Below are 13,546 nucleotides of genomic sequence, written 5' to 3'. Positions count from 1 at the left end.
AAAAAAAGAATTGAAAAAAGAATAAACGTTGAAAAATAGAAAAAGAAAATCACTGCTTATAATAGTTTCCTGTTGCTGCTCTAACAAATTTATAAACAAAGCTACCGCAAACATAGTGGCTTAAAGCAACAGACTGATCTTACGGGTCAGACGTCTCAAGTCACTTTCTCTGGGCTGCAGTCAGTCCCAGTGCCTTTTCCTGCTCCTGGCAGCTGCCTGCCTTCCTTGTCTCATGGCCTTTTCCTCCATCTTCAAAACCAGCAGTGGAGCCTTTTCGGCCTTCCCATCAAAGGGCTAGAATCTTTGATGTCTGGCTGCTTCCAGGGTTCACCCTTTTTCTATCTTAGTTTTATTCTACTAGAATATAAACTGCAGTGGGCAGGCCCTTTTCCACTCTGCTCACTGTTGAGTCCCATGCACTCAGAACTGTGCTTGGTCCATGGTAGGTACTCAGTCAATATTTGTTCAATGCTAAATGAAGAAACTAGCTTTTGTCATCCTTCATTTACTTACCCTTCTGTTCGTGAAATAACCCCAATTTCTATTTGGCAGTGTACATAATTCTAAAGAAGCTGACACCACAGCTCTGAAAAGCATATGATCGAGGTATAGGCCAATCCCCTGGCCACAGCAAGTGGCCAGAAATGGGCATGGGCCTAAACGAGTCTGATCAGAGTAAAGCCCAAACAAATGTTTTTTTCTTCTGGACACATCTGAGGGAATGGAAGGAGAAAGCCATGGCTACAGAGGCAGAACAGGCACAGGAAGAAACAAGCCATTGGTTTCACTACGGAAGCACTGCAAGAAGCTTCAGCTGCAGGAAGACCCATATCTGGAGTTTTCAATGGTGTGAGAATAAAATACGTCCTTCATTATTCACGTCAAGTTTTGGGCTGCCTACAGTGAAACACATTCTAAAGCCAGTAAGTAGCATCACAAGTGCAAAATGAAAAAGGCACCCACAAAACTGGAACAAATCACTTTGTTTCATTGCACTGAGACTAGAAGGGTCGAGACAGTTCATGTGATCTGTGTTCCTGACTCCAAGGAGGAGTAGAATCAAGAGATGGAAAAAGCCTTGGGGCTTTCAGGTCACCCACCCCTGTGTCTGACCGTTGGCTGTACACCAGATCACCTGAGGAACTTTGTAAAAACAGCTTCCTCCACCCCATTCCATTGTGTTGAGCCAGAATGTCTAGGGGTGAGGCTCATTATCTGTTTTACAAACTCCAAGTGATTCTGAGGGACCATCCCTTCTCAACAGCTGTGAACTTCCCATTGGTAGAAGGAAGCATCATAGCAGATCCTAATGCTAATGTCAACGTTAAATTCAAAGCACTGAACATATGTATCGTGGTCTTAGAAGTATGTATAACTCATTTCTGAATCACTTTATTGAAGTCCCAAATTAATTAAATACTTAGACTATGCATGAGAGTCTGAAGGCCTTTCTCCTGTGTGTAAAAGGAATCTATTTCACTGCTAAAAGGTTTTTGTTTTTTCCTTCATGGTTCTCAGATAAAATTTAGAGTTGAGATGACCAGAGAAGTGACTACTAGATAAATGGACTGTTATGGACCATTCTCAACCTATTTTTCTTCCTTTCACTGTAAACAATGGCAGCTTCAGATTTAGCAAATTCAAGGAATCAATGATGTCATCAAGGATTTCTTATATTTTCACTTTGCTATCCTCAGCCGTTTTCTTTGGTCCTCAGGCTTGTCCCAAAAATAGTTCTCAAATAACTAACTGCGGTGAGCATTGGTTTTCACACAACAGTGACCACAGCTAGCAGGACGGAAGAGAAGATGTTCATCCTCAAATCTTGTTTAAGTTTCTTTCAGCAAGAAGACTGTCCACCCTTAGTCTCCTTGGGCAGAATTAATATCTACACGCCCTTTCCTAAAGCAGACACCAACCAGGGGAGGCAGTGATTGTGATGAATTTAGTCCAACCCTGACCCACCCTTGGTAGGGTGGGGTTACTTATCAGCCACCCCTGAAGCATAGAATGCCTGGGGGGGAAAATCAGAGTTTCTGTCAGGAAGAAGGAGAGGAATGTGGAATGACTTGGCTGGGCCAGTAATCAACAGTGTCTAACCCTGTAAGCAGGAATTGAAGAAAGACAAGGGGAAAGATTTCTCCAGCCACCTTGAATTAAATAATGAAAACTTGAATAATGCTAAGTATTAGTAATGTCCTATATTCTAATGCTTGGAATTTTTTTTTTTTTTTTCATGAAGTCTTGTTCTGTAGCCCAGGCTGGAGTGCAATGGTGCGATCTCAGTTCACTGCAACCTCCACCTCCTACATTCAAGCGATTCTCCTGCCTCAGCCTCCCGAGTAGCTGGGATTAGAGGTGCCCGCCACCATGCCCTGCTAATTTTTTTTAAATGAAAACTTGGAATATTTTGAAAAACTCCTTCCTCCTAGAGAGCTACCAAATGAAAATTTTTTTCTGATTATCTTTTTGTCATTTTTGGAATTAGGAGTGCTTTAGATATCTGAATTCATTCAACAAGCATTTATTGAGTGGCTGCTATGTGCCTGGTATGGCTCTAAGTGCTAGGGATGAAAAGAGTCACCAAAGTCTTTGCTGTCATGGAGCCCTCATTCTAGTGGGGTAGGCAGACAGCAAATAAACAAGTCCTGCATGTCACATAGTGTCAGGTGGTGTCAAGTGGTAGACAGAGAAGCTCAACATGAGAAAGGGAGAGAGAGCAGCTCCACACACTCACAAAATGGGAGTGGGAACTTCAAGCCAATGGTTGTTGCCTAATATAGGCCAATAACCTTCCCTCCATCCATCCAATCAAAGAGCTTTGCTTTTTGCTTTTTCCTTTTAAAACTCAATGATTTTCTTTTTCGTTTCTTTTTTTTTTTTAAGCATCATTCACCTCTAAAAACCATCCCAATTGCAAATGCTAATATTTCATGTGGTTGTCCTTAACCAGCCCATGTGTGTAGAAGGGCAGGAACATATGCAGAATACTGGGCGAAGGGGAAGGAAGTCAAGATGACTTGAATTTCCAGACTTGCCTTGGATATTTAGAAAACAGTCGTTTTAGATACAAGTGTACACTTTCACTTTGAGTACTCCCCTCTCCTCTCTGACAAAGATTCTCTGCTTGACCAAACTTTAGTCAAGCTTCTGAAACTTGCCTTTGACACATCTGTGCACTTCCTTATAAAATTCTGTTTTAGTAAAGAGCCCTGTTAAGTCAGTTTAGGAAGAACCCCCACCCTGGATATCTTACCAGGTTCCTCATCCTCCACCCTCCCCCAGGTGTTGTCTAAGCACCCTGGCCTGTCTTCAGCAAGAGTCCTGTTGGGTCAGTGTATTCAGATCCCCGCTTACCCCTGATGTTTCCTTGAGTAATCTTCCATCCACTGAGCCCCAGCCTGCTCCTTGGCTATCCGTTCCCACTTGTCCATGCTGCATCTGAAGTTGAGCCCAATCTCTCTCCCCTGACCCCATGCAGCAGTCCCTATAGCTATCTGCTATCTCCATGGTTCTCAATAACGTCTGCTTTAATGTCTTCATCAAGTTTCCATGGTTCTCAATAACGTCTGCTTTACTGTCTTCATCAAGTTTCATTCCATGTTTTTTTTCTTTAACATCTTCACCATCTCCACACAGAAATATTCTCCTTTTAAATGGACATTCAGTAACTGAGAGTGATGTGGCTGTTCTGTATTTAAAATTAACCTAGGAGTATGTTGTCTCTGAAAAACTGCGCACCAGATTGCCTCACAGATCACAGCTGAGACAGATGTCCTCAAGTGAGCCCTCGCAGGCTGCATAGGAAGAATGGAAGTGGGAGTCAGGGCTGTTCTCTCTTAATACACCTTGGTAGATACATTTTTCTGCCCTCCAACCCCATTTCGAGTCTGCTCTGATGGAGAAAAGTGATGAGAGCGAATCCTTCATGGGCTGTTTGTTATCTCACACACACACAAACACGCACATACACACCTGGATCAATGCATTCCCCCTCTAGGGAATGCAGTTGCGTGGATGCTGCCCCACCCACTGAGGAAAGCTGCAAGTTTGAGCAGCTCCAGCTCTGGAACCAAAGGCTTTTGTTTAAGGAATTACCAGGCACTAAGCAGAGGCAATTCAAAACTGGTTAAACCAGTGTGGCAAGGAGACCGATTCAGACTCCTCATAGGTGTCTCCAAGCATAACAGACACAAGCAACCCAGTTTCCTTTAAGGAGTCACAGGAAAGGTCAACCTAGTCAAGTGGTAGGGGAAAGACATCACTGGAAACCATTAGTCATGTGGATGACACGGGGCCATAACATACTGAGGAAAGGCCACAATTGAGATATAAAGTCTGGGCATGAAAGACAAGCAGAGAAGGCTTCCCAGGAGAAGGGACATTTTAGTTGTGGTGAGAAGGAGAATTTGCCAGAAGGATGGTTTAAGAAGCTGAACCTTTAAAAAAATGTCTTAAATATCATAAAATTCCACTTAGGAAATCATCTTAAAACTTAACAATAGGGAATATTTATTAGGACAGGAAAGAAAACTCTAAGATATTTGAATATATCTCATAGAGATTAAGAATTTTTTTAAAGACAGTTGTGATAACAGTTCCCACCAATATTGCAATACCCTGTTTATAACTGAATTAAAACAAAAATTATTTGGAAATTATAAAACAAAACATCTAAAACAATGGTCTCTCTACCTTGAAAGAAAGGTATTGCACAAATATAGCCTAGCTTACTTATAAAGATTTCAAGCATTCAAATAATGCTAATTTATTTCATTTATTAACAAGTTTATTTACAGTTATTGGGTAGGCAAGACTACAGTAATAAATGATTCAAAAGAAATGCTTAATAATTAAAAATGATTGTACTACCATGGGACCTAGCAATTCCATTCCTATATGTATAGCTAAGAGAAATAAAAATATCCCTATGCAAAAACTTGGACACAGATGTTCATAGCAGCATTATTTATAATAATTATTGTAAATAAAGATGGGAAACAGTCCATATGTCCATCAACTGATGAGTGGATAAATAAAATATAGCATATCCATACAATGGGATAATATTTGGCAATAACAAGGAAAGAAGTACTGATACATGCTACAAAATGGATCAACCTTGAGAACACTATAATATGTGAAAGAAGCCAGTCACAAAAGACCACATACTGTCTAATTCCATTTATACGAAAAGCCCAGAATAGGCAAATTTATAGAGACAGAAAGTAAATTCTTGTTTGCCCAGATCTAGAGGGATGGAGATGAGAAGTTACTGTTAATGGGTAGGGGGGTTCTTTGTGGGGTGAGGAAATGGTCTAAACATGTGGTTATGATCATGAAATTTCATGGAATTGTGAAATACAGTCTGCTCTCTGAAGAAATGCTACTGCTATCCAAAACAAACAAACAAACAAACAAAAAAAAAACGCTTTCACTGAACAGGTTAGTTTTATATTTTTGTCTCAGAAAAAAAAATTCAGTTACCAGACAAAGGATGCAATTTCCAGTGACAAAATGCCAGGCCTAAATTAAGCTGCTTCAAAATATACCACAAGATCTCTAATGACCTCCAGTGGTCACGACTAAAATTGCCTGGTTCATGATACCTGAGCCTAGAACACAACGCACAAAGTGGTTATAAATGTGACGTCTGATCTGTTATTTTCTTATCTTGAAAGCTGCAAAGTTGGAGTAAAAGGAAACATAGCCAATGACTATCATAAAATGTCTCTTCCCCCTGATATTTCAACATTGGCTGAAGGGCCTGTTTATCCGTGCCCTGTCTTTGCAGCCTCTTTCAACAGAGCCAGGAAGATGCCCGTCTCCTTCCAGTGACTCCACTGGGAGAGTCCATCAACAATCTGCTTTGCACCCACAGATGCAGGAGTAGCTGACACGTGAGGAGGAGAGAAAAAATGACTGATCAAAAGAGACTGGCAGGAAGATACGTAAGAAAGAACAAGAAGCAAGTGCTCCACCTAAAATACGCCAATTTGATCATGCACAACTCTCAGATACTTTTGCGGGCTATCTAAGACATCCGAAGGTTACCCTCTCCTGCAACCTCACCACCAAGTTCTAGTGAAAGTACCTAACATCAAATGATGCCATACTTAGAGTTTTTCTAAACAAACATTAGTAAATAAACCCAAATAACTTCACACAGTCTCCTCTGTAGGCCTGATGAAGTCCCAGCTCTCTCTCCTCTGGGTGAAAGGTTCATTCGAAAGGACAGTGTTTCAGAAACAGTATTCTATTGTTTTTACCCTCATTGTTGGCCTCGGGCTACTAGAAATCCTCCAGACTAACATAAGGCCATTTATTTGGCATTGAAGGCTGGAAAACCATCCTGCCACACACCCGCTACCAGCCTGGCTGGATTCTTCAGCCACACCCAGGCAAGCTGGAGGGCTCGCTAGAATATTTCGGTCAGTCCACACATATCTTGAATACCTTTAACTTCACAAAAGAGAATCCGTTTCTAACATTCGTCCGGCTAGTTAACAAGCCACAGGTTGTTTTGAGAAAAATGCCTGATATTTGCTATGCTAATTAGTAAAGTATCTGATAACTCAGGTATTTTGACCTTCCAAACTAGAGCTGGCTAATGACTCCTAGGGTATTCATTCCTGACCAGAATGAGCTGACCCTGGGCATAACTTCAACTCACAAATGTCACACTGTCTGTGCTGAGTGTTTTAAAGTAAATTACAGATATAACATGAGGGAAGGGGAAGAAAAAGAAAGAGAACCCTCTTGGCAATCCTTGACTAGGGCTGTATAAGTCTTGCTCATATTCCTAAACGTTTCAACCACTGTCACTTGTCATATATTTTTTAGATCCATCCATTTATTTAATGATTTTGCCTACCTATGTCCCAGATATCCATTTGCAATATATTGTCTGTCTGATGGTTCCAAGGAAAATTTAATATGCTAAGAGAATGTTAAAAATTCACTGACTGAAGCCATTGTGTTTTTGCCAACATGAAACAGTCCCATCATAGTATGAAAGCGTTAAATCCCCCCACAGCTCCACTTTAGCCTCAAGGAGAAAAGGAGAAAGCAGGCACTCGAACAGTCTGTTTATAAACCTTAAAATATCTATTGCCTGTTTTTTTTCCCCCTAGGAACAAAACATCTCTTAAAGGTTATATAAACATTTATGTATGGTTTTCTTTAAGAATCAATGTTAATTACATCATTAGGCTACACTTACCTTAACTGTGATTTAGTGCATCTTAAAAAAATCGTGAATAAGAATTCTTGACGTTGCTTGTTAGTCCAGAGGTCAAACCAATGACTTATAAGAGCCACTCTTTCCTGAAAGAGCTGTAAGGGGGAGGGGAGGAAGTGACATTTTGCTCTACAGTTCAATGTTTTTAATTGCTAAGCAATCTTTAGACAATCTACCAGCAACCTCACTGCTAATATTTGCAGAGTGCATTACAGTTCACACAGCGCTTTCACATATAGAGAGAAAGGTCTCTCCTTTCAGGTTAAACTTTTTACCCAGGGATACTGACAGGCCCAGACTTGTTGGGTGGGTTGATGGGAAAGACTGGCAGGGATGTAATTATAGAGGGGCCCAAGAAGGGCCTCTGGAAAACAAAGAGGTAATGATTCCTGAATCTTGTTTCTACCTAGGCTAATGTGGCCTAGGGAAACAGAGTCCATACATTTCATCTTGAAAACATATATGGACTACACTCATTTAATTGTGAGAACAGGACCATTTGAGGTAGGTATAACTTCACTAACTCACAACCCTGGATCTTCATAGCACCCACCAAGATGAAAGTAAGTATCACTTAATAGCCAACAGAGACATGTCTCTAGGGAAGATATACATTAAGGACCAGAATCCCCCAAACCTGGGTTTCCGTCCAGCTTTGCTCAGACAGAGATAACAAACTCACTGTTCTTATCATAGGTTAGGCTTTAGCCCCAGCCTGGTCTAGTCTCCTTTCCCGGTGAATGAGGCTGAACTCACAAGAGCACCCATGAGAGCTCTGAGCACTCAGTTTGCCTTCTGTATTGCCAGAGCCACCATAAGCCATTAAATCACGACTTCCTGAATTACCTTAAAATAGGAGAGGCATCCCCAGGCCACATGGAACCATCCCATTGGCACAGGAGGGGAGAGAGGATTACAGAAATACACAGGAACACATGCATGAACACTCCCAGCCTCCACCACCAAAAGCACCTTCTCATATGCCTCCCCTGTCTCCAGCAACTGTATGTCCTGGAGGTCTCTATTTTGTCCCTGGAGGTACTGAGTGGAAAGGGAGGCCATCTGGAGCCTTCCTTAAGGTAGGAGGTGGGGACTGGTGTGAGAAGAGACTGTCTTTGGAACAAAGCTAAGTTTATTTTTGTTTAAACTGAATCAAAAGCTAAATTCTTTAGAGAGTTTTTCTTTAAAAATATGGCAACATGAGACCCAATGTATCACGGTAAAATTAACCCTATGAATTAAACTTGCTCTATTTTAAAGTATGTCACTTACCTGTGTATTTAATGACTTGTTGCTAAAAGGTGTCCAGGCACTAAATCTTGTGTGGAAGGTCTCCATTTCCGGAGTTCTTCAGGAAGAATCCCCAGCTGACGTCTCAGCAAATTTTCTTCCACTTCTGGAAACTACAGGTTTATTTCAATAGGTGTGCAATTAAGATCACCTAGAAATATCCAATATGTTAGTGTCCTTATAGGAATTACATAATTATAGAAATTCACATATAACATATAGACAGAATTATAACAATTCATGTGTGTACATGTGTATATATACAATTCATCTGTGTATACAATAAGCCATACAAATACACACAAAAATCCCATAAACTTCAAATCATTGCAATTATTCTATTCTTACCTACTTTCACCCAAATCTGAATTTAAACAAAAGTTGTTTTTTACTTAGCTGGGAAAATGGGAAGCACTGGAAAGGTTTCAGGAAATGATACTTAGAAACTGACATGATTCATCAGCCAAGGAGGTTGACTTTTTCTTTACCTGGAAAATAAGAATTTGTTATTTTGTTAATTTTTTTTTTTTTTTTTTTTTTTAGACAGACTCTCGCTCTGTTGTCCAGGCTGGAGTGCAGTGGAGCGATCTTGGCTCACTACAACCTCCGCCTCCCGGGTTCAATCCATTCTCCTGGCTCAGCCTCCGGAGTAGCTGGGATTACAGGTGCACACTACCATGCCTGGCTAATTTTTGTATTTTTAATAGAGACAAGTTTTCACCATGTTGGCCAGGCTGGTCTCGAACTCACGGCCCTCAAATGATCTGCCCACCTCGGCCCCTCAAAGTGCTGGGATTACAGGCGTGAGCCACTGCATCTGTCCAAAAGTAAGAATTTGAAGTACTAGAAGATGATATTCCACCTGCCCATTTTTCAGGACAGAGGTCAAAGAGAATATAAAGAAAAACAAAATAGGCTATTGTATTATTTATTGCTGCATAGCAAATTACTCCCAAACTTTTCAGCTTAAAACAGCAAACACTTATTTCAAAGCTTCTGTGGTTCAAGAATCCAGGCACAGTTTAGCGGGGTACTGTCTTAGTCTAACAGGGTTCCCGCAACAACCTGCCATAGACTGGGTGACTTGCACAACAGAAATTTATTTTCTCATAGTTCTAGGGGCTATAATTCCAAGATTAAGATGCCAGTAGAGTTGATTTGAGGAGGCTTCTCTTCCTGGCTTGTAGGCAGCTGTCTTCTCACCGTGTCCTCACGTGGCCTTTCTTCCATGTACATGCAGAAACAGAGATCTCTGGTGCTTCTTCTTCTTCTCCTTCTCCTTCTCCTCCTTCCTTCTCCTTCTCCTTCTCCTTCTCCTTCTCCTTCTCCTTCTCCTCCTCCTCCTCCTCCTTCCTCCTTCCTTCTTCTTCTGCTTCCTCCTTCTTCTGCTTCTCCTTTCTGCTTCTCCTTTTCCTTCTTTTGAGACAGTGTCTTGCTTCTGTTGCTCAGACTGGAGTGCAGTGGTGCAATCATAGCTCACTGAGCTGGGCGCAGTGGTTCACGCCTGTAATCCCAGCTCTTTGGGAGGCTGAGGTGGGTGGATCACTTGAGGCCAGGAGTTTGAGACCAGCCTGGCCAACATGATGAAACCCTGTCTCCACTAAAAATATAAAAATTAGCCAGGCATAGTGGCACACACCTGTAATCCCAGCTAATTCCAGCTACTTGGGAGGCTGAGGCAGGAGAATCACTTGAACCCGGAGGCAGCGGTTGCTGTGAGCCATGATCGCACCACTGCACTCCAGCCCTGGGTGACAGCGAGACTCCATCTCAAAAATAAAAAATAAAAAATAAAAATCATAGCTTTCTGTAACTTTAAACTTTTGGGCTCAAGGGTTCTTCCCACCTCAGCTTCCCTAAACACTGGGATTACAGATGCGAGCTGCACCTGGTCTCTTCTTATAAGGACATCAGTCCTGTCAGATTAAAGCCCCATGACCTTGTTTAACCTTTATTCCTTATAGGCACTATCTGCAAATACAATAATAATCGGGGTGAAGACTTCAACATATGAATTTGTGGGGAAAGGGGATACATTTCAGTTCATAACCAGTACCTCTGTGTCAAGGGCTCTTATAAGGCTACAGTCGAGGTGTTTGCGGGACTGCAGTATCACTGAAGGCCCTGCAGCTTATTCACGTGGTTGTTGGTAGGATTCCATTCCTCATGCTCTGTTGGACTGAAGACTGCAGTGCTCACCAGCTGTTGGCTGGAGGCCTCCCTTGCCTTCCTTGCTACATGGTTCTCTCCATAGGGCATCTCCCATGGTAGCAGGCTTCCATCACAGTGAGCAAATGAGAAAGCAAGAGAGGGCACACCAGAGGGAAGCCACAGTCTCTTTGTAACCTAACCTCAGAAGGGACATCCCATCACTTTCACTATATACTATTGGTTAAAAGCAAGTCACCAGGTCCAGGCCACACTAAAGGGGAGAGGATTAGATGACAGCATGAATAGTAATACAGCCTATCATAGTTTACCCTTTGGGTCAGTTCCTTTCCTTTCCCATATGCAGAACACACATTTTTAAGGAAAATAACCCCAAAGTTCCATCTCATCAATATTTTTAGCACAGAGCTCATGAGCTAAGAACGATTCACAAGGGTCTGTCTATAGATACAGGTATAGCTCCCTTTGATCTAAATACCTTTGAACTAAAAAGATAAGTTGTCTGGTCCTTGCCTCTGTAAACAATATATATCATGGTAGAACAAGGAAAGGATAACTGCAATAGATAGTCTCATTCTTAAAGAAGGATGACATATGAAAGGATTCATAGCAATCCTGAAATGCAGCTACAGAAGACTGGGGCCCAGTGATCATTTTGTCTCCAACAACCACATTCTCTTTTAGACCATGCCAGTGATTCCCTTGACAATGTCAACTTTTCAAAGTTATCCCAAATTATGTATTTGATTCTAAGCAGTGCTATGTGCCACAATTATTTAGAGACATTTTTTTCTCTCTCTCTCTCACTGTAGATATTTTGAGCCTATCAGGCTTCCTTAGAAAAAGCCAAACCCTGCGTCTTCCTTGAGATGTTTTTCCAACTCAAAGTATTGGCTGGGTACCACCTTGTTCCATTCAGAGATCCTAACAATGGTGTGACAACCATACTTTTGACTGGTCATTACCAATAGGCATAGTTTTCAGCATCATTTATTGCTCAAAGTTCTTCTCAGTTTCTTTTTTACTAGTTGAAGATGTGAATCAGTTATTCCTTCCAACTGTGCAAATCCCTGAGTTTTGAGACTCTCTCTGAATTCTTTTGTATTCCTGCTTGCAAACCAGCCAAATATTTTCTGAGCTCCTCTATCTCTTCTAGTACTTTGGCAAATGTGGCCTGTAGTAATAAACTCATTCTAATAGCATTCATTTGCTACCTCTTTGCAGACAGTACAAACTTATTGGTATAAAATATGCCCTTTAATCTATTCCAGGCTATAGTTTTACAACTTTTTCTCACTGCATCACATGGATTGCCATCTTTTCAGGTCTTCTACAACAATTTCATGCTGTCAGACTGGAATGCCACATAATATAGAATGTGTTGCTGTTGTTACGGCAACATCCTACTCCTGGAACCGATTTCTGTATCTACCAAACATTCAAGGAAGAAATTACAGTTACACAAAATCTTCCAGAGAACAGAAAAAGTGGGAATGATTCCCAAGTTCTTTTATGAAGTTGGTATAACCTTTATATAATCTTAACACCAAAACCCAAGGACTTTACAAGAAAGAAATATTACAAGCATATTACTATAAATATAGATGCATAAATCCTACCAAAAATTAGAACACCAATCTCAGTAGTATATAAAAAAGATCATATATCACCAGCAAGTTGGATTTATGTAAATTTTGTTTGACATTACAAAATCAATGTACTTCTCACTATGAACAAAAGAAAAAAAGAGAGAAAATTATATGATAATCTCAGTATATACAAAAAGTTTTCTTTTTGTTTGTTTGGAAAGGGTCTTGCTCTGTTGCCCAGGCTGGAGTGCAGTAGCTTGATCTTAGCTCATTGTGGCCTCAACCTCCTGGACTCATGCAAGCCTCCCACCTTAGCCTCAGCTGGGACCACAGGCATGTACCACCATGCCTTGGCCTCCCAAAGTGCTGGGATTACAGGTATGAGCCCCGCAGCTGGCCCAAAAAGTATTTCTGATAAACCTCAATACCCGTTCACGACAAAAAGATCTCAGCAAACCAGGACTAGAAGGGAATTTCCTAATCTGAATAAGGGCAAATACAATAACCTATAGCAGACATGACACTAATGGTAAAATGATAAAACTTTCTCTCTGTTCACTACCACTATCTTTATTTAACATTATTCTGGAGGATCTTTCCAATGTGATAAACCAATAAAATAAAATAAAATGTTAATAATTTAAAAGGAAAAAATAGGCCAGGCGCGGTGGCTCACGCCTGTAATCCCAGCACTTTGGGAGGCCAAGGCAGTGGATCACTTGAGGCCAGGAGTTTGAGACCAGTCTGGCCAACATAGTAAAACCCCATCTCTACTAAAAATACAAAAAGTAGCTGGGCGTGGTAGTGCATGCCTGTAGTCCAGCTACTTAGGAGGCTGAGCAGGAGAATTGTTTGAACCTGGGAGGCAGAGGTTGCAGTGAATTGAGATTGCGCCACTGCACTCCAGCCTGTGTGATGAGGTAAGACACTGTCTCAAAAAAAAAAAAAAAAAGGAAAAAATTAAATTGTCGTTATGTATTACAAACATAATTATCATAATTATATGTAGAAAATATTAAAGAATCTACAGATAAATTCACAAGCTTGGCAAGGTTGCTGCACACTAGGCTTACATACAGAAATCAATTGTTTTTCCGTATGCTAACAACATTTAATAAGCAACAACATATCATTCATAACAGCATTTAAAAATCCAATATAGGCAGAGGCAGGAGGATTGCTTGAGTCCGAGTGTTTGAGACTAGCCTGTGCAACATAGCAAGACCATGTGTCTACAAATTTTTTTAAAGAAAATTAG

General features: G+C 41.0%; 1 protein-coding gene across 1 annotated transcript in view; it reads right to left on the bottom strand.

The window, feature by feature from the left end:
• Positions 1–9,012, bottom strand: part of ECT2L (epithelial cell transforming 2 like) — a 95,421-nt gene extending 86,409 nt beyond the window's left edge. The window contains exons 1-2 of the mRNA XM_023191004.2: positions 8,513–9,012; positions 7,223–7,335 (exon numbers count right to left, since the gene is read on the bottom strand). Coding sequence (XP_023046772.1) covers positions 7,223–7,335; positions 8,513–8,578 — 179 coding nt within the window. The 5' untranslated portion in view covers positions 8,579–9,012. The remainder of the gene's footprint in view (positions 1–7,222; positions 7,336–8,512) is intronic.
• Between the last annotated feature and the right edge of the window lie 4,534 nt (positions 9,013–13,546).

This window comes from Piliocolobus tephrosceles, chromosome 5 (genome assembly GCF_002776525.5).
Source record: "Piliocolobus tephrosceles isolate RC106 chromosome 5, ASM277652v3, whole genome shotgun sequence".
Classification (NCBI taxonomy): Eukaryota; Metazoa; Chordata; class Mammalia; order Primates; family Cercopithecidae; genus Piliocolobus; species Piliocolobus tephrosceles.
This window is presented reverse-complemented; position numbering and strand designations above follow the sequence as displayed.